The sequence below is a fragment of the Loxodonta africana genome, chromosome 4 (genome assembly GCF_030014295.1).
Source record: "Loxodonta africana isolate mLoxAfr1 chromosome 4, mLoxAfr1.hap2, whole genome shotgun sequence".
Taxonomy (NCBI): domain Eukaryota; kingdom Metazoa; phylum Chordata; class Mammalia; order Proboscidea; family Elephantidae; genus Loxodonta; species Loxodonta africana.
In genome coordinates, this window is record NC_087345.1 from 43,547,594 (window position 1) to 43,569,333 (window position 21,740).

The following is a 21,740-nucleotide window of genomic DNA, read 5'->3' on the forward strand; positions in this document are numbered from 1 at the left end:
TCTAAATCTCCAGCTTTTTCTTCCTTTTCCTATTCATCTGCTGTACTAATACTAGATATATCTTGGCTGAAACAAAATGAGACACCAGGGGTCTTGTTACTCTCAGGGTTTCTAGCATTGTTTTTAAGCATGCAAGCCTATTTTAAAAAGTCAAACCTAGATGGAGAATAATACCAAAACTAGATTGCTGAGTCTTTAAGGGAAGGGACAACATTTCAGTCATCTTTGTATCCCTTGGAGCTCTGGTGGCACAGTGGTTAAGAGCTCAGTTTCTAACCAAAAAGGGATGGCAGTTCAAATCCACCAGTGCTTCTTGGAAACCCTATCGGCAATTTCTTCTCTGTCCTATAGGGTCACTATGAGTCGGAATCAACCCGATGGCAACAAGTTTGGTTTGGTTTGGATCCCTCAGGGCCAAGTGTACAGCAGCTATATTCAATAAATGTGCACTTGAATTAAACCAATACTATAATCTAAAACTATTTCCAATCTACAAAATTGCTATGTACTATATCCATTAAAACTGAATTCTATCACTAGACAGCAAGAGAACCTGTAATTAATGAGTTCAGTATACTCTTATTTGGACACATAACATATATCTTACCAGTCGTGGTCTATGACGCCATCTTATGCTGCTAAAAGTCTTTATTCTACATGTAATTTTTAGCTGAGTCTGTCATCCTTTGAGGCAGGGAAAAAAGGATATGGGCTTCAAATTGGAAGACCTGTGTGTGGCCTTGGACAATTATATGTAAAATATGTAAGAATCAAGTTTATAATTTATAAACATTGACAACATTTTGTAACTACACCAACTTCATAGAGTTGCTGAAGCACAAATTATATTATGTATCAAAAAATGGTTACAGTTACTGGGTGGCCTAAGAATTAGAACAAAACAGAAAAGATGTCTCTTTCTAAAGACTTTAAATATGCTGCTGTTATTTTTAAAAAAAAAGAAAGAAAAGAAAAAAAATCCATTGCTGTCCAGCTGATGCCGACTAGTAGTGACCCTATAGAGCAGAGTAGAACTGCTCCATAGAGTTTTCAAGGAGCGCCTAGTGGATTCGAACTCCCAACCTTTTGGTTAACAGCCGTAGCTCTTAACCACTACTCCACCAGGGTTTCTTAATGTTTTTTTTTCCTACTGTTTCTATTCTCACCTGCTCATTTGCATATGAGAGCAGAAACAGCATAAAAAACATTAAGTGAATGCATAACATTCATTCATTCAATACGTGTATTTAGCATCTACAGTACGCAGGGCACCGTGTGGAAAACTGCTGAAATAAATCCACACCGGTCCTTCGGGGGTGTAATTCCTTTGAGCCTATCAATAACTGGCAACCGGTTTCTCTTCATTTCAAAGCCCTTTCAGCTCGCATAACAAGTTGAAACGCATAGGCGCTGTCTCTTTAACGTAAAATAGAACTCCGATTGCATCGATCATAGACAGCCTACCTACCCCCCCCCCCACCCTCCCATTGATCTCCTACCATCCTGATTACAGACCTACTTCCCGGAGTCAAGTCGAGGCAGTACAAGTGTTAACAAACGTTCGCTTTGTTGTAGGGTGGCACCTGACCCCGGCGCGTTTCATCTGCCCGAGGGCCCAGCTTCGGGTTTTTCGGTCTCGGGCGAGGCCTCAGGGCTCTGCTGGCCACGCCTGGAGCGCGGGGTTTGACTGGGCCGCCGTTGTTGTAGTGACCGGGAGGCGCCAGCGCTCTAGGCAGACGGTTCCGGGCGCCACACGGTCCCCCTTCCACCCCGTCCCCTTCCCTCCCCGCCCTCCCCCCGACCGGAGGGAGCCCGGCGCCGACCGCTGCCCCCATGGCTTCCTCGCCGGTAAGGATAGATTGGGGGCGCTTCCGCGGCGCCGGCTCCGCGGGCTGTGGGCTGCGGGGCCAGGCCGGGGCCGCTCCCCCAGCTGGCGGGAGGTGGAGGCAGGTGTCCACAGCCCCGACCCGAGCCTCTTGTCCCTCGACTCCGGGCGTCCGCGTCCCACCCTCTCCCACGGGGCCAATAGAGGCGACAGGAGCACCGAGCCCTGGTCGGACTCCCGGGCGCTCCTCCTCGCGTCCCAGAGCTCCGGACCGAGCCCGAGCGGCGCCGTGGCTCCCAGAATTCTCTAAGGGTTTCGGTGGAGTGCCTACGTCAGAATCACCTGGGAGGTTTTTTAAAAGTCCTGAAGCCGGGGCCCCGGCCCGCCCTGCACCTGCCGACGCGGGGCCCGCGGACGGGGCCTGGGAACGTGCATTTTAAACCAGCTGCCCAGTTGGTCCCGTGGGCGCGCTGGAGCCTGGGAAGCGCTAGTGAGAGATTTTGCCGGCTCTGCGGGTGAAGCTGGTGCCCAGCGTCTCCATGCCCGGGTACGGAGCGCTGCGCCCGCCGTGCGCTCCTGCGGGCACTCCTGCTCGCAAACCCGCCACCCATCGGGCAGTTCCCAGGCCGAACCCTGGGGCAGGGGGCAGCATTGACCCCCAGCCTCCCTGATCGGAGCTCTGCACCTGCTTTCAAAACCTGACAACTTTCCTTCCCAGGAGGACCCCGTTCTGGAGCGTTATTTTAAAGGCCACAAAGCTGCCATCACCTCCGTGGACTTCAGCCCCAACTGCAAACAACTTGGTAAGTTTTATTCTCTTTTTTTTTTTTTCCTTGTTGTAGTGGAACAGAAGCTCAACCGGCAGAAAACTTTTTCTCCTGTCCAGGCTGAGTTCCCTGGGGAGAACTACTTGGAACCAGGGGTGTGAGAGAGTTCGGAGACTCTGGGAACGTGGCGTGACGCGCGCAGCGGGTGTGGCGGGGGGGGGAGCGGTCGGTCCCTACCGGGGACACCTCGATTATCCCAGCCCCCAGTTCCCGTCCGAGCCCCACAAAGAGCCGCCCTCGGCCGGGCCCTAGCCGCGGAATTTCGCTAACTAACCACCAGGAGGAGTGAGTGGGAAGGGGAGGGGTTTGTCCTCGGGGTGTTGGCTGGAGAGTTTGTGAAAAGTTGTGAGACGAGCTGGAGGAAGAGGGGAGAGAAAAAAGTTGGTGCTGTGCCGGAGGCCCAGGACCGAGAGATCTCAGGTGACCCCTGGGAAGACTCAGTGGCAGGAGGGGAGCTGAGAGCCTGCCTCGAAAGGAGGGACCTGCTGAGAAGTTCACCCTACCTGAGCCAGGAACTCAAGCTTCGGGTCCCACAGCCCTTCCCCTTTATGGTGACTTTCGTGGCCGCTTCTGCGCCCCAGCCATGAGGATCCGGATGGTCGTGAGGTGGACCTGGGCAGTCAAGAGCTGCCTGCTGCTGGCGCTTTTAACAGTGGCTTATATCCTAGTGGAGTTCTCGGTCTCCACTTTCCATTCCTCCCCAGGAGCCAGCATTGTCAGGAAGCGGTGGCAAAGACAGCTTTCTGACTCAGAGAAAAACGCAGAGGATTTGTCTCGACCACTGTATGAGAAGCCTCCTGCTGATTCCCATGCCCTGGGGGAATGGGGGAAAGCCAGCAAACTGCAGCTCAACGCGGGCGAACTGAAGAAGGTAGAAGAGCTTATTGAGAGATATGCCATCAATATTTACCTCAGTGACAGGATATCCCTGCACCGTCATATAGAGGATAAAAGAATGTACGAGTGTAAATCCAAGAAGTTCAACTATAGGAGGCTTCCCACCACCTCGGTGGTCATAGCTTTCTACAATGAAGCCTGGTCGACTTTGCTCCGCACCATTCACAGTGTTTTAGAAACTTCTCCTGCTGTCCTTTTGAAGGAGATCATCTTGGTCGATGACTTGAGTGACAGAGTTTATTTGAAGGCGCAGCTCGAAAGTTATATCAGCAATCTTGAAAGAGTCCGCTTGATAAGAACCAAAAAGCGAGAGGGGCTTGTTAGGGCCCGCCTGATTGGGGCCACTTTTGCCACTGGAGATGTCCTCACTTTCCTGGATTGTCACTGTGAATGTACCTCCGGTTGGCTTGAACCACTCTTGGAAAGGATCGGTAAAGACGAAACAGTAATTGTTTGTCCCGTTATAGACACCATTGATTGGAATACTTTTGAATTCTACATGCAGACAGGGGAGCCCATGATTGGTGGGTTTGATTGGCGTTTAACATTCCAGTGGCATTCTGTCCCCAAACATGAAAGGGACAGGAGGTCTTCGAGAATTGACCCTATCAGATCACCCACCATGGCTGGAGGACTGTTTGCTGTCAGCAAGAAATATTTTGAGTACCTTGGAACCTATGATACTGGAATGGAAGTGTGGGGAGGTGAAAACCTAGAACTGTCTTTTAGGGTGTGGCAGTGTGGTGGTAAGTTGGAGATCCATCCGTGCTCCCACGTGGGCCACGTATTCCCAAAGCGGGCACCGTATGCTCGGCCCAATTTCCTACAGAATACTGCCCGGGCAGCAGAAGTATGGATGGATGAGTACAAACAGCATTTCTACAATCGAAACCCTCCAGCAAGAAAAGAAGCTTATGGTGATATTTCTGAAAGAAAATTATTACGAGAACGGCTGAGGTGCGAGAACTTTGACTGGTATTTGAAAAATGTATTTTCTAATTTACATGTTCCAGAGGATAGGCCGGGCTGGCATGGAGCAGTTCGCAGTACTGGGATTTCTTCTGAATGTTTAGATTATAATTCTCCTGACAACAGCCCCACAGGTGCGAACCTTTCGCTGTTTGGATGCCATGGCCAAGGAGGAAATCAATTCTTTGAATATACTTCAAACAAAGAAATAAGGTTTAATTCTGTGACAGAGTTATGTGCGACAGTCCCTGAGCAAAAGACTTTTGTGGGAATGCTAACTTGTCCTAAAGATGGGTTCCCTATTCCAGCAAATATTATTTGGCATTTTAAAGAAGATGGAACCATTTTTCATCCACACTCAGGGCTGTGTCTGAGTGCTTATCGAACACCTGAGGGCCGGGCGGATGTACAAATGAGAACTTGTAATGCTCTAGATAAAAATCAAATCTGGAGGTTTGAGAAGTAGGAGAGCACAAACTGCACTTTGGTCATGAGCTGACAAAAGCTTCAGGAAAGTCAAAGAGCCTTCAGAGAGCCTCGGTGAAGATTGTATTTTATTAGAAATCACCTCGTGGCCATCTGGAGAGCTCTGTAAAAGCTGTGGTTCATTTTGGTATATTACACTGAACCTGGGTACACAGAGAGCTGCTGTTTAATATTTCAAAGTGCCTTACTTATGGGTTGTTTTATTTAAGAGCTTTGTCAATATGATCTCTGATATATCCTCAAAGAAGTGACTATGAGTTGAGATGCACAAAACACTTAAGTGTCAGACTTAATGGTAAAGAACGTCAAAGTCTGAGCAAAATGAATTATGGTTTATGGTGATGGGTAGTTCACTGTATGTCCGATGTAAAAAAAGAAAAAAAAAAAACACTTACAAATGTGTAGTTTGAATTAATGCTCTTTTGATTTTATATAGAATTTTGATTTTTTTAGCCAGCACACCGAATTTTAGATTTTATTTTTTAATTGCATTTTCTTTTAATCAAATAGAAACCAAAGAAAGTTGATCAGATGGGAAAAGGCCTGGTTTAGATGCCTGTACCATTGGAAGAGAGCGTTAGTTTGAATTTGAGTTTGCATGTCTTTTTACCATGCAGACATCTCAAAAATATACCCACATCTGAATGAGGTGGGGAGACATTTACATTCCACACTTTGTACACTTGAGCTGTTGGATTTAATTGATCTATATTGATACCTCGATTCGCTCTGATTTTGTAAGCTGTCCTCTCTGTGAACGTTTTTTTTGTGTGTGTGTGTAGGCCATTTTCTGATTGTACTTCCTTGAGTTATAAATGTACTGGAAAGGGACTCATTCAGAATACTGTGCCTCCCTTTGTGATTGTTTAATCATTTAAAGTAAACACAGTTGAGGCCTCTCTGAAGTTTAAACCCAACTGTGTTACTGAAATGTGTGAAACTGAAAGTGGGCCCGATTCTCCAAGGGCTGCAGTACTGTTTTATGAGTTCTTGCTGATTAGGAAATTAAGTATTTATTTTAAGACGTCACGGAAAAAAGACTGCCTTGGCAATTGGAAGAGCTGCCTTCCAGCTCCTTTTCAGCAAGTGTTGAGCCTGGCACTTAGACAGCAGCTTTCAGTAAGTGGTTGAATGCCTGAATGAATGAATGAATGGCTCAGCTGAGGACTTGGGTCCAGTCATTTGATGTGTTCACGCCTCGGTTTTCTCATCTGTAAAATGAGGGTGCTGGATTAGAATTTGAAAATCCCTACTAGCTTTGAAATGTTATGACCGTGTAGGATGCCCTTCTCAGATTCAGTCACTGCAATCTTTACACTACTTTTATCTCTTCACTTTTCACATTTTTAACATAGGTAATGTTGAGCAACATATAGTCCAGTTATGAGGCTGGAAAAGAGATAGTTTACAAAACTAAGTGAGCTGAGCACAACTAAAGTGGTTTATTTTGGACTGGGTGGAATGTTGTTGTCAGTGTTTATTGTCATTTCGTTTCCATAACTGTTGAGTCAATTTTGTTTTTAAAACCTTTCAAACTCTAAAACTTTTTAAGCTCTAAGAATATAAATATTGCCCAAAGTGAGTTATTTGAGAAGTAAATATACTTTTTTAAAAGGGGATTTTTTTACTCATTTTATTCCAGTGTCATATCTGGAAATCATAGGCTGAATTTAGAATTAAATTTCAATCATTTCACTTTGATCTAGATTTATGCAAAGTGTTATGCTCTGTAAGGAATTAATCCAACGTACTCATAAAGTTGTTTTCAGTGTTTACTTAATGACTTGGAGAGTAGGAACTTTGCAAAAACTGAATTTAAGATAGTCTTTTAGAATAACTATTTCAAAAAAGAAAATTGATGTGTATCTTCTATATTTTCTGTTTTGCCTCTGAAAATGATTTCTATAAGTTATCTAGCACCCTGAAAGTTTTCAGAGAATGGTCCAGCTTCCTTATGCAGTGGATATAATTTAAGGAGGATTTATAATAAAGCTCTGGATTTTTCAAGTTTTAATTGGCAGCAGGTATTCTCCCAAACCCATTAACAGTCTGCTTTTTTTTTTTTTTTTTTGAGCCACCCTCTCTTTTTATTTAAGTTTTGTTGTTTTTGTTAGCCCTATGTTGGATGGTAGACTAAAATTGATACGGTCTGGATACCCTTACTGGAATTATTTTTGTTCTAGCATCTTGCTACTCTTGTCAAAAGGAAAAAGAAGCTTTTAAAAATAAAATACCTAATTCTGTATTTACATTTTGCTCTAACTTGCTGGTCTGAGCAAGCAATCTTTTTGGAAGAAACTTCAGGCTAGTGCTTTATATCAGGGATTCAGAATGAAGAGACTGTTTGTTACTCACAATAGTGTAGATAACAGAACAACAAGAATTTCACATTTCTGTATATAGACATGTTCTAGTTTAACCCCAAAAACATACTGTAAGCTGCATACAAAATGTGTTTTGATTTCCTAATTTTAATTTACTGGTACCAAAGCTTTCTTTTGCCATAGACAATTAAGAGTTAGCCTTTCAAGTTAATTAGTCTATTTAATAACAGTTTTAGTAAAACATTTGGTGGGCAAGGAGTTTCAACTTTAAATGTTAATTGTGTCATTTAGTGTCCAATACCATGAATAGATTTAAGAGGCATTTTAGCAGTCTTAAAAAAAAAAAATTAATCATCTGAAGAATCTCTGTAATTCAGATTAACCTGTTTGTAACAGAAAAGTTGTTTGTCTACCCAGTGGTAGGTTCCAGTATATTCCTTGCATGTTGGCAAATAAAACTTTTCTAGGTTGAAGACAGATTATTTTTAAGTTGTGTAGTTTTAGGTGGTTTGGAGGTCTCAGTTTTAATTAATAAAATACTTGGTTTTGACTTATTTGTCCTTTTGAATTGCTCTTTTAAAATGAGCACAAAGAATGTTGAGGTTCAGATTAATCTTTTTTGAATGAAGAATTTTTTTATGTGTGATGAGCAGTTTCTGTACTTTTTTCTTTCATTAATGGTTTCTGCAGTGTTGATTAAGACATTTAAATAAAAAATATGCTGAATTCTTTTTGCAGATGGATTCTGATGATTTTATTCTCATTGGATTAGTGCCCTGTGTATACATTTATTAACGGTAACAGTAGTAAATTAAGCTTGTAATTCTTTTACTTATTTGAAAATGTGGACAATAGAATGTAAGAAAGTCAAGGTTCCTGCATTATTTTTCAAGGTGTCATTAACCAACAAACCTTCTGAAGTGGTGTTAGCTCTATTATTCATTAACTACTCATGAACAAACTGGAAGTGATCAGAGATCTCTGGGACCCATTGAGGGTACCATAAAATGTGCTGAGAGGGCACCTGGGTGTATTATCACCAGTTGCAAAACCCTGGACTGAAAAGAAATGCATCTGCCTTGTAAATCACATAGCTCAACATGTCCCTCTCTACTTTTCTGTCTGCATCACCCTGTTCGTAAGTGCAATACCCTTCCATCAGTACCATCTCACCTTCTTTCCAGTGATTTCTAACTAGCACTCCACCCCTACCCCCAGCCTCTCCCCAGCTACAGATTGCCTAAGAACTACTATTCTAAGGACTCTATTTTATGCATCAGATGTCTTATAAGTGAACTATACATATTTTTACTCACGTTTAATACGGTTTACTGACTGTAAACATGTGTGTTCCAGGCCTTGCTGTCTTACAAAGTGATCCTGCAACCCTGTGCAAATCATTTCTCTGTGCTTCAGTTTCACAAATGTGAAAAGGACTAGAAAATCCATAGAGACAGAAAGTAGATTATTGGTTGTCAGGGGTTGGGGGGAGCAGGAATGGGGAATGACTGCAAATGGGCATGGGTTTTTTTGGGGGGCGGGGGTAGTGAAAATGCTCTGGAATTAGGTAGTGGTGGTGGTTGCATAACGTTGGGTATATACTAAAAACCACTAAATTGTATAATTTTAAAGGGTGAATTTTATGGTATGTGATTATATCTCAATTTAAAAAATACTGAAGGGAAAAAAAAGAGACTGGAGTATTTTCAAGTACCCTAGAAAAGATTTCTCTTTCTATGTCTCTGTGTGCATGTTAGACTTTAGAACAGGCCAACAGGATCATTATCTATAACACTTGACTCACTCCATAATTTAACAGAATTAAGAAAGTTATATATATGACCCTGCCTGCTTATTATTAGGCTGGGTGTGGAAATTGGAAATTTGTGTGTGTTGGAGCTTATTGTAAAATTTCAGAGAAACCTCAGTCAGCCCTTTGAATGGGAAGTAGAGATTGTTGTAATTTCCCCAAGAAAGTGTAATGAGTTCCTGAGTTGTATAGTTGTCCATGGCAGAACTGAGAAGTCTAGTTGGTCACAGTCGGTACTACTTTTCCATTTGTGCTATGCTTGGTCAATACAGATAGCTGGGAGAAATGACCTTGTTGTCTACTGCAGAAAAGCAGTGTCTTCAGCTGTCTGGTCACCATTCTAACCCATTTATTTGCATTTATCTAAGCCTGTTCAAAGGGGAAGAGGAAGTACTCTATTTAGTCCTCCTTTAGTTAATGCCAACTGAGCTTTTACTATATGCCAGATGCTGTCCTGTCCTCTGAGTATACATACAGAGGTGAACATAAGAGATGTGTTTTATAAGATAGTGTGAAGAGTTCACAGTTCAATGATGGAGACAGATAACCAGTAAACACAAATCCACATACAACTTTATGAAACAAAAGAAAACAATCAAGTGCTATGAAGGAAAGGAACAGACTGATTTGAAAGATGATAAGTGGAGACATACTTGAGTTTATGGGGTCAAAGAATACTTCTGTGAGAAAGTTAGGTTTAACCCAAGGCCTGAAGAATGAAGGAGGAGTTAGCTTGGAAAATACTAGAGAGAGAATGGCATACGAAAAGACCGGCTGGGAAAAAGCCTGTCTTCACACAAGTAAGTAAAAACGCCAGCATGGGCAGAACCTGGTAAGCAAAGGAAGAGAGAGAGTGGTGGGAGATGAAGTTACAAAGCGAGGTAGAGGCCAGCTTGTGCTAGGTCCTGTACACCATGTTTTAGGATTTTCTTCTGAGAGCCTTTGGAAGTCACTGAAGAGTTTTAATTAAGGAATGACATGATCTGATTTATACCTCACAAAAATCAATCTGGCTGCTGTTTGGGGTTTGAACCATTTGTAGGGAAATTAACTAGGAGATACACTGATCTCAGGAGAAGATGGTAGTTCAAATCCTGGGCAAAAATTTGAGAGTTATTAGCACATAAAACCCATTCCCGTCGAGTCAGTTCCAACTCATAGTGACCCTATAAGACAGAATAGAGCTGCCTCCCATATGGTTTCCAAGGAGCTCCTGGTGGATTCAAACTGCTGACCTCTTGGTTAGCAGCCATGGCTCTTAACCACTATGCCACCAGGGTTTCCTATTAGCACATAAATGTATTTAAAGTCATAGGCATGGATAAGATCACTTGGAAAGAATATAGAATAATGAGAGTAGATAGCTCATGTCTTGAATCCTGAACATCCAACCTTTAGATCAGAAGCAGAGACAACAAAAGTAACTAAGAAGGAATAATCAGAAAGGAAGGAGGGAAAAGCATTAGAATAGGGTATTAGGAGGAATGGGAGCGGAGTAAGTGTATTGAAGAGAGAGGAGAAGATATTAAATAGCTAATACAGAGGGTAGGGGAGAGAACTGCTAGAGAACTGAGCGTTAATGGGGAGTGTGGAAGGCCTCTTGAAATTAGTGATTATTAATTTATAGGGATGGGTACAGCAGTCTATCTGGGGTGGGTACAGCAATTCTCACCTGTACAGGGATAGTCACAGGAAAGTCAGGACAATTAGAATTTTGCCATGGAAATCGAAGTAACGAGGGAGAGTCGAGGGATTAAATGTATGTAAGAGGAGGATTACAAATTGGATGAAAAATTAAGAGAGTGAAGTAAAGATGGCGAGAAGAGAGCTTCAATGGAAAACATAGGTCAGTGGACTGGAGTTCTAGATGAGGTTGGAGCTACTGAGCAAGTGAGCTAGAAGAAATGGAAGTTGTCAGAGAATGGTTGGTTTGAATCAGTGACTTGAGACGTGTTCCGGTTCTGCTGTTGACAAGGTCCAGGGTGTGACCATAGAATGTGAGTTGCTGGGGAAGCATGGAGGAGAAGGTCTTTGGAGATGGGAGGCTTAGAAACTGAAAGACCCTGTGTCCCCTCAGTCTGAAATGTTCTTCACCAGTGCACTCTTTGCTTGCCTGGTTCCTTCTTATCTTTCAAGGCGCCATTTAAAATTTCACTGAATAGTATCTAAATTAAGTTCACCCCCCACACAAAATTCTCATTGTGACTTCCTATTTTATCTCTCATGTATCTTAGCACAATTTAAAATTATATATTTGCTTGTTTGTTTATATATTCGCCATTTGAATTTAAGCTCCCCACCCACAGTACCTGGTATGTCATAGAAGTTCAGATATCTGTTGAATGAATGAAGGAGTTGGAATAGAGAGGAAGCCTATGTCCTGAGGTAGGTGAAGTGTGAAAGACAAAATGATTGTCACTTGAAAGGGTTTCAGTGGGTTGGTGTCCCCAGGCAGAGACAAGCTTTAGGCAGTTGAAGAGGAGGAGGAAGAGGAACTTTAGGAGGAGAGGATGTGGATACAAGGAAGTTGGCAGATCATATGGTGGGTGTTCCTCTGGTCCAGTGGAAGCTTTTGCAAAGAGGAGAAGGCGTGGGTATCAAGCTCAACTAAGGGGATATCCAGAGCATAATGGAAGTGTTTGGATGATGGTTGATGGCCAGAGAGGCTTAAGACTTACCCTCCTCCTAATGACTGGAGGGAATGAGAATAGGAAGCCTGGTAGATTTAGTCTTGATAACCTCTTGGAAGGGTGGGCTCTTGGGTTTCACACAGTGGGCTGGGAGGTAATGAGAGGAGGTAAAGAGGAGGGGATGGGAGACAACAAAAACCTGTGAAGTGTTTTTATAAACGCAGAAACTGAGACTCAGAGAAGTTCAGTAGCTTGCCTGAGGCTATTCAGCTAGCATACCTGCAGAGCCTGATTTGAAGGCAGATCCTGGAGCCAAAGCGTTTTTCCTTCAGGCCAGTTTCTCACTTTCCCAGAGAACCACGTTCTACTTTATGAAAACATTAAAACCAAACCAACCAAACCCATTGCCATTGAGTTGATTCCAACTCATAGTGACCCTATAGGACAGAGTAGAACCACCCCATACAGTTCCCAAGGAACACGTGGTGGATTTGAACTGCCAATCTTTCGGTTAGGAGCCATAGCACTTAACCACTATGCCACCAGAGTTTCCATGAAAACGTTAGAAGAGTCTAAAAGTGCTTTTACATGGTTTGTAGAATCTGAGCTGTACTTTAGAAGTTTTTAATTTAAAATTAAATAGTTTTACTGGCAAAGTTGTCGTTTTTCCCCTTTTGTTGTCCGTATCTTCTAGGTTTCCCTGTCATTGACTCAGTATCTGTTTAGCATGTAGGGTTTGTGTAGAGTAAATGATGGTAAAGAACAAGTTAATCTCCTCCTTTTCTGAATGAATAGAAGCCTAATGAAATTTGGAATTCAGAAGTTATTTTCCCTACAGTGAAACCATAATAGAAGTTTGCCTGAAATTCTTTTTCTGTTATGATTCTTGATGGTAACCTATGTAGTAGCTTTGTTAAAGCTTCTCCTTCTGTTTCTACTTAAAAAAAAAAAAATGCCCAGGTGCTAGTGATTTAGTGTATATACTGAGAGGCGATGTAGTACACTGCAGTGTTTCTCAAATTGCAACATGCACCAGAATTACCCAAGAAACTTATCAATAATTCAGAGTCCTGGGTCTCACCCCAGAGTGTATAATTTCCTAGAAATGACTGTTTTTACAATGTCCCAAATAATCTAAATCACACGTTCAGAAGCACTGATTTATTGATTAAAAGCTGGGGCTTTGAAGTCTGTCAGAACTGGGTTAAAAATCCAGCTGTACCAGTTTTTGTCTGTGTGGCCTTGGGCAAGTTTCTTAGCCTCACTAAGCCTCAGTTTCCTCATCTCTCAAACAGGGATGGTATTTACATACTTTGTTGTGAGAATTAAATAAAAGGATGATTATGACATACTTAAAAGTACTTGGCCCATAGTAATAAGTCATGAAAGGTTTGTGTTATTGCTAGTGCCAGTCCTCAAAGAAATGTGAAATTTAAATAAGTTCATTTAATTTTCTCTAGATTGTTGTTATTGAAGATTACTTTTAAAGCACCCATAGCTGCTTTAGACTCTAAGCATTCGGCTGCTAACCAAAAGGTCAGCAGTTTGAATCTACCAGAGAAGAGAAATCTGACTAAGCCCCTCGGGCATTTGGCTGGGGTACCTACCAGAAAGTCCATGCCTTAGGAATCAGGACTATAATTTAGAATAAAGGGCATGCCCAAGGATTAAGTTCAAAATTGAAATAGACCTACTCTAACAAGAAATAAAACCAAGTCTGACAGGACCAAAAAGGATCCACCAGTAATTTAATTGCCAGTCAACACACAATATGACAAATACTGAGCTTTAATTAGTGGGATTGCTTTTTACAGTGTTATGGGTTAGCGATTCTGAAACTACTCTTTGTGTATTGTAGGTTTGAGTAAAAATACATTGAACATAATGGGAACCAGGTTTCTTACTTTTGCAGAAGGGAGTTACAGATATGGAAAGAGATAATGTACAATCTGCCAGACGCTCCTTGGGAACTCTATGGGGCAGTTCTACTCTGTCCTGTAGTGTCGCTATAAGTTGGAATATTTTTGTGGTACTAGAATATTTTTTGTACTAGAAAGTAAAGAAGTGCTCAAAGAATGATGGATACATAGCAAAAGGACACAGAGGCCAGCTTTAAGGAGTCCCTGCTAGCAAAATCTGGAACATTTTGAGAATCAAATGTTAGTTATAGATTATAACCTATTGAATAAAATAAGCTATCAATAGCACATAAGAGATTAAAATCCCTAGGAATAAATCTAATCAGGGAGATGAAAGATTTGTTCAATGCAAAAAGATGAAGTTGGACCCATACCTCACGCTATATATGAAAATTAACTCAAAGTGGACCAATGACCTAAATATAAGAACTAAAACCACAAAACTCTTAGAAGAAAATATAGGGATAAAGCTTGAGGATCTTGGTTTTGATAATGGATTCTTAGACATGATGCCAAAAGCATGGGCAACAAAATACAAAGTAGATAAATTGTTCTTCATCAAAATTAAAAACTTTTGGACATCAAAGAACTTTACCAAAAAAGTGAAGAGGTAACCTGCAGAATGGAAGAAAATAGTTGGGTTTAATAACTAGAATATAAAGAACTTCTACAATTCAATAACAAAAAGACAAACAACCCAATTAAAAAAATAGGCAAAGGACTTAGGACTGTCTCCAGAGAAAATATACAAATGGCCAGTAAGCACTTGAAAAGATGCTCACAGTCATTAATCATTGGGGAAATGCAACTCAAAACCATAGTGAGATACCACTCCACAGCCCCAAGAATGGCTATTGTTAGAAAAATGGAAGATAGCCAAGTGTGGCTGATGGTGTGAAGGAATGTAAAATAGTGCAGCCACTGTGGAAAAGTTTGGTGGTTCTTCAAAAAGTTAAACACAAAATTATCATATTACCTAGCAGTTTCACTTCTAGGTATATACCTGAAAGACTTGAAAGCAGGGACTCAAACAGATACTCATACACCAATGTTCATTGCAGCATTATTCACAATAACCAAAAGCTGAAAACAGCCGAAGTGTCCATTAACAGATGAATGAATAAACAAAATGTGGTATATCCATACAGTGAGGTGTTATTCAGCCGTAAGAGAAATGAAGTTCTAATACATGCTATGACTGTATGAACCTTGAAAACATTGTATTAAATAAGTCAGACACAAAAGGACAAATATTGTGTGCTCCCATTTATATGAAATATCTAAAATAGGCAAAGGCACAGAGACAAATTTTATTAGTGATTACCAGGGGCTGAAGGAGTGGTGGGGAAAATGAGAGGTTATTGCTTAAGGGGTAATGTTTCTACTTGGAGTGATAAATTTTTGGAAGTAGATAGTGGTGATGGTTGCACAAAACGGTGAATACAATTAATGTCACTGTACTGTATACTTAAAAATGATTATAACGCACAATTTTTGTTATATGTATTTTACCACAAAAACATTTAAAAAATTTAAATCTATGAGCCGGTACTTATAAAAATAGATAAGTGAATAAATAGATAAATGGAGGGGGGGAGGCTCTTCCTTACAATGGTAAATGAATAAGAAATGAAATATTAATTAATTAAGCATTAGTTAAATAGTAAATTATAGAAAGGATGATGGATTGAAAAATGATCAAAGGATACTAAAACTAGTGTGCAACAGTTTAATAAGGAGGAGGATATTTATATAGTCTCAGAGTATCTCCCCACAAAATACTTATTAAGTACAAAGGAGAAAAATATTAATTTTACATGGCAGAGACCACCTAAACCAAGCAATCAAAGTTAATATCCCCAGGATCAGGACAAACAGACTTCATGTGCATCCTGATCTGATCCACTGATAATGGCCAACATGACCTTGGTAGTATTCCTGTCAAACATGTATATGCTGACTCTAACCATGAGGAGGCAGAAAAAAATATTGAGGCTCTTGCTATAAAAATAATAGAAGCTGCAGTCTTCAAGGATATGAAGGTCAATAAAGACAAAGACCTAGAAACTAAAGACATGTGACAATTAATACATGATCCTGGGTTACATCATAGGCTGGGGGAAAATAGCTATCGCTGACAAAATCCCTGTATGGGATAATAGTATTATATTAAATAGTGCTGAATTTCCTGACTTTGCTAATTATACTGTGGTTATGTAAGAGAATGCCTTTGTTCTTAGGAAATACACTGAAGTATTTAGTGGCAAAGACGCATTATGGTTCTAACTTTCAAATGTTAAGAAAAAATATGCACATATAAAAATATTTGTATAGAGAGAGAATGAGAAAACAAATAGACAAAATAGATGAAATCTAAGTAAAGAGGATACCGGAGTTCCTTGTTCTGCTCTTGTAACTTTTCTGCAAGTTTGAAATGATATCAGAAGAAAAATTTACCAAAAATAGGGAAAGAAAAAAAAAAGACAGTTGTATGTATTGTTACAGAGCTCAAGCATGACAATTGTGAGGATGGTGCGGGACTGGGCAGTGTTTTGTTCTGTTGTATGTAGGGTCGCTATGATTTGGAACTGGCTTGATGGCACCTAACAACAACATATACTGATAAAGGAGCCCTAGTGGCACGGTGGTTAAGCACTCAGCCGTTAACCAAAATGTTGATGGTTCAAACCCACCAGCCACTCCGTGGGACAAAGATGTGGCAGTCTGCTTCTGTAAAGTTTAGAGCCTTAGAAACCCTATGGGGCAGTTCTGCCCTGTCCTGTAGGGTCGCTATGAATCAGAATCAACTCGACAGCAAAAGGTTTGATTTTAGGATTATATACTGAGAAGACATGATCTCCAATATATAGTATATTAATTGGGCTAGGGAAGGGGAGGGTAGGGAGGGAAAGTGCAGAATAGTAGCTGTAATGTCCTACCATTTATATTTAAAAAAGCATATGTATAGACAAATAGGGAAATACAGAAGAAAATGGTAACACTGGTTGCCTCTAGGAAGGGGAACCAGGTGGCCAAGGTCTAGACGGAGATGTTGGTAAATACACTTTTGTAATACCGAAATTCCCTCATGTGCCTGTCAGTTTGTCATACTGTGGGGGCTTGTGTGTTGCTGTGATGCTGGAAGCTATGCCACCAGTATTCAAATACCAGTAGGTTTCAGCCGAGCTTCCAGACTAAGACAGACTAGGAACAAGTACCTAGCAGTCTACGTCTGAAAGATTTAGCAAGTGAAAACATTATGAATAGCAGCAGAACAATGTTTGATACAGCGCCAGAAGATGAGCCCCTCAGACTGAAAGGCACTCAAAAGACCACTGGGGAAGAGCTGCCTCCTCAAAGTACAGTCGACCTTAATGACGTGGATGGAGTTAAACTTTCCAGACCTTCATTTGCTCATGTGTCATAACTCAAATGAGAAGAAACAGCTGCAAACATCCATTAATAATTGGAACATGGAATGTACAAAGTATGAATCTAGGAAAATTGGAAGTCATCAAAAATGAAATGCAATGTATAAATACTGATATTCTGGGCATTAGTGAGCTGAAATAGACTGGTATTGGCCATTTTGAAACAGACAATTATATGGTTTACTATGCCAGGAATGACAACTTGAAGAGGAATGGCGTTGCCTTCATCATCAAAAAGAACATTTCAAGATCTATCCTGAAGTACAGCGCTGTCAGTGATAGGATAATATTTATATGCCTAAAAGGAAAACCAGTTAATATGGCTATTCAAATTACGCACCAACCACTAAGGCCAAAGATGAAAAAGTTGAAGATTTTTACCAACTTCTGCCGTCTAAAATTGATCGAATGTGCAATCAGGGTGGTTTGTAATTGCTGGAGATTAAAATGTGAAAGTTGGAAACAAAGAAGGATCCGTAGTTGGAAAATATGGCCTTGGTGAGAGAAATGATGCCAGAGATCAAATGATAGAATTTTGCAAGACGAACAACTTCTTCATTGCAAGTACCTTTTTGAACAACATAAACAGTGACTATACATGTGGACCTGGCCAGATGGAATACACAGGAATCAAAATGACAACATCTGTGGGAAGAGACAATGGAAAAGCTCAATATCATCAGTCAGAACAAGGCCAGGGGCTGACTGCAGGACAGATCATCAATTACTCATATGTAAAATTTTTTTTTTAAGTTCGAGTTGAAACTGAAGAAAATTAGAACAAGTCCAGGAGTGCCAAAGTACAAACTTGAGTGTATCCCACCTGAATTTAGAGACCATCTCAAGAATGGATTTGATGTGTGGAACACTAATGACCAAAGACCAGAGGAGTTGTGAAATTATATCAAGGACATCATACATGAAGAGAGCAAGAGGTCATTAAAAAGACAGGAAAGAAAGATAAAATGGATGTCAGAAGAGACTCTGAAACTTGCTCTTGAACGTCGGGTAGCTATAGTGAAAGGAAGAAATGATGAAGTAAAGTGAAACAGAATGTTTCAAAGGGCAAAGTAAAGTATTATAATGACGTGTGCAAAGACCTGGAGATGGAAAACCAAAGGGAAGAACATGCTCTGCGTTTCTCAAGCTGAAAGAACTGAAAAAAAAATTCAAGCCTCAAGTAATAATATTGAAGGATTCTATGGGGAAAATATTAAACGACTCAGGAAGCATCAAAAGAAGATGGAGGGAATCCACAGTCACTACACCAAAAAGAATTGGTTGATCTTCAGCCATTTCAGGAGGTACCATATGAGCAGAAACCAGTGGTGCTGAAAGAACTTCAAGCTGCACTAAAGGCACTGGCGAAAAACAAGGCTTCAGGAATTGACGGAATACCAATTAAGATGTTTCAACACAAGAATGCAGCGCTGGAAAGACTCACTCGTGTATGCCATGAACTTTGAAAGACAGCTGGCCGACCAACTGGAAGAGATCCATATTTATGCCTATCCCCAAGAAAGGTGATCCAACCGAAAGTGGAAATTATTGAACAATATCATTAATATCACACTAAGTAAAATTTTGCTGACGATCATTCAAAAGTGGCTACAGCAGTATACCGACAGGGAACTGCCAGAAATTCAGGCCAGATTCAGAAGAGGACGCGGAACCAGGAATATCATTGCTGATAACAGATGGATACTGGCTGAAAGCAGAGAATGCAAGAAAGATGTTTACCTGTGTTTTATTGACTATACAAAGGCATTCGACTGTGTGGATCATAAGAAATTACGGATAACATTGCAAAGAATGAGAATCCCAGAACACTTAATTGTGCTTATGAGGAACCTGTACATAGATCAAGAGGCAGTCGTTTGAGCAGAGCAAAGGGATACTGCATGGTTTAAAGTCAGGAAAAGTGTGTGTCAGGGCTGTATCCTTTCACCATACCTATTCAATCTGTATGATGAGCAAATAATCTGAGAAGCTGGCCTGTATGAAGAAAAACAGGGCATCAGGATTGGTGGAAGACTCATTAACAGCTTTCGTTGTACAGATGACACAACTTTGCTTGCTGAAAGTGAAGAGGACTTGAAGTACATACTGATGAAGATCAAAGACCACAGCCTTCAGTATGGATTACACCTCAACATAAAGAAAACAAAAATCCTCAAAACAGGACCCATAAGCAACATCATGATAAAAGGAGAAAAGATCGAAGTTGTCAAGAATTCATTTTACTTGGATCCACAATCAAAACCCATGGAAGCAGCAGTCAGGAGATCAAAAAATGTATCACATTGGGCAAATCTGCTGCAAAAGACCTCTCTAAAGGGTCGAAAAGCAAAAGATGTCACCTTGAAGGGTAAGGTGCACCTGACCATGGTGTTTTCAATCACCTCTTTATGCATGCGGAATCTGGATGATGAATAAGGAAGACTGAAGAATTGATGCCTTTTGATGGTGGTGTTGGTGAAGAGTATTGAATATACCATGGACAAACAAGAACGAACAAATCTTTTTTAGAAGAAGTACAACCAGAATGCTCCTTAGAAGCAAGGACGGTGAGGCTACGTCCCGCATACTTTGGACATGTTGTCAAGAGGGACCAGATCCTGGAGAAGGACATTGTGCTTGGTAAAGTAGAGGGTCAATGAAAAAGAGGAAGCCCCTCGATGAGATTGATTGACACAGTGGCTGCCGCAACGGGTTTAAGGATAACAATGATTGTTAGGATGGAGCAGGCCCAGGAAGTATTTTCTTCTGTTGTGCATAGGGTTGCTATATGTTGGAGCTAACTTGATGGTGCCTAACAACAACAACAACAGTATTGAAATTCTGTATCATGTACCTGCATTACCAATTTAAAGATAAATAAAATAAGAACAACCACAAGAACTGGAGGCAGCACCATTTCTTTTTGAAAAAATAGTATTCCTGGAGTATTACAGAGCAAACCTATGAGTAACTGCGGGTGATTAGGTTAAATCAATGAGAGATAGATCTTGAGTTTACTACAGAAAGTTATATTGGGTTTACTACAGAAAGTTATTGCTACTTAACACAGTAACTGTTGGCTTCTTGGACATTATGGAGAATAAATACGCTTTCCATTAGTAAGCTCCTTGTAGTTAACCTCCAGAGACAAAGCACTGGACTAGGTGAACATTGACTTTGTTCTTTCTTAGGTTCTAATAAGGGTTTCTTGAAACAATGTATTATTGTTGAAGAATATAAATAAATAAATAAAATTTTTAATGGGTAGATTTTCTAGTTAACCTTTTCTTTTAACTTCCTCCCTTTGACATTTTATCTCAGAATAGACCAGTCAGATGATGAATGGCACTGCTTTGACATTTCAAATAAAGTGGTAATGTTTATACAGGGTGTGGTTTAATGGAAATGTAAGAAAGCAAATTCCAAGTTGATACAGTACAGCATTGACATCAGTAATCAAATACCTTTTATTTCCACAGTGTCAGGGTTTGGTGGGACAGTGCTTTCCTAAGAAAGATTAGGGAGGTAAGGAGGAAGATTCTGTGCTGGTTTTCATAGTTTTTAATAAGAATGCATTTTTATAGATTATCAGTCTTTTTTCTGAATTTATAAGAAAATGTAAGGTATACCATGAGCCACATTGTTGTAATTGAGACTTCTCTGCTTCCGGTTTTTCACAATTTTGCTGTTGTTGTTAGGTGCCATTGAGTCGGCTCCAACTCATGCGACTCTATGCACAACAGAACAAAACACTGCCTGGTCCTGTGCCATCAATTAGTAGGCCTCCAAAATGCCACCTTACCCTAAGGCTGGGCGGTTCCCGTGCCCATAAACCGTTTGTTTATCCTGCTGAACAAGACCCGTGCTCATATAGGAAGTGTTGATTTAATGTGGGTGTGTAGCCAGCCATCAACTCTAAATCATTTTTTGAGACCCAGTGTGCATAGTACACAGTTTCAAGTATTATGAGAGAGAATATTGAGAAAAAAACTAAAAAGTCCACTCTACCTGACAAAATTCATAAAGGCTCAACTCCTGTATCACCTTCTTGGTTAAACATCATATTTTCACCCCTTTCAGTTGTCACTATACTATGATCCTCTAATACCATGTTTTTTCTGGCCCGTATCAAACCGAGTGTTGCCATGGAATTGATTCTGACTCATGGTAACCCCATGTATATCAGGGAAGAAGTGCTCCACAGGGTTTCAGTGGCTGGTTTTTCAGAAGTAGATCAACAGGCTTTTCTTCTGAGGCACCTCTGGGTGGATTCCAACAACCAACCTTTTGTTAACAGCTGAGCATGTTAAACATTTGCACCAACCAGGGACTGCTGTGTGGTATTAGGCGTCCTGTAAACCTAGATTTAGTTAATGAATGTGTTGTATATATTAACCCTCTCGTTTTCCATTCAACCCACTCCATTCCAGCTTTGATACCACCACTTCACTGAAACAATTCTTATTGCCAAACCAGCATTTAATCCTTGGGTCTTGGGCTGGCTTTATGGGTGCTTTTATGTGACCTTCCTCACCGTGGTCTTGTAACACACACCCAAGGTGGGCCTGTGCAAATAAATAAATTGAGGCCTACCAAAGGGGATTGGTCAGTTTTGCTGTTCC

General features: G+C 40.8%; 2 protein-coding genes across 7 annotated transcripts in view; both read left to right on the top strand.

Moving 5' to 3' along the window:
- Positions 1–1,740: 1,740 nt before the first annotated feature.
- Positions 1,741–21,740, top strand: part of POC1B (POC1 centriolar protein B) — a 167,495-nt gene continuing 147,495 nt past the window's right edge. For 3 of the 6 annotated variants that reach the window (XM_023559451.2, XM_003405246.4, XM_064283755.1), the window contains exons 1-2: positions 1,743–1,848; positions 2,544–2,628. In XM_023559451.2, coding sequence (XP_023415219.1) covers positions 1,834–1,848; positions 2,544–2,628 — 100 coding nt within the window. In that variant the 5' untranslated portion in view covers positions 1,743–1,833. Of the gene's footprint in view, positions 1,849–1,924; positions 2,629–21,740 lie in introns of those variants that run through there. The other 3 variants (XM_023559445.2, XM_064283754.1, XM_064283752.1) reach the window with 3 other exon arrangements.
- GALNT4 (polypeptide N-acetylgalactosaminyltransferase 4) lies at positions 2,635–5,775 on the top strand. The gene has a single exon (XM_023559454.2). The coding sequence runs from the start codon at positions 3,236–3,238 to the stop codon at positions 4,982–4,984; it is 1,749 nt and encodes a 582-aa protein (XP_023415222.2). The 5' UTR covers positions 2,635–3,235; the 3' UTR covers positions 4,985–5,775.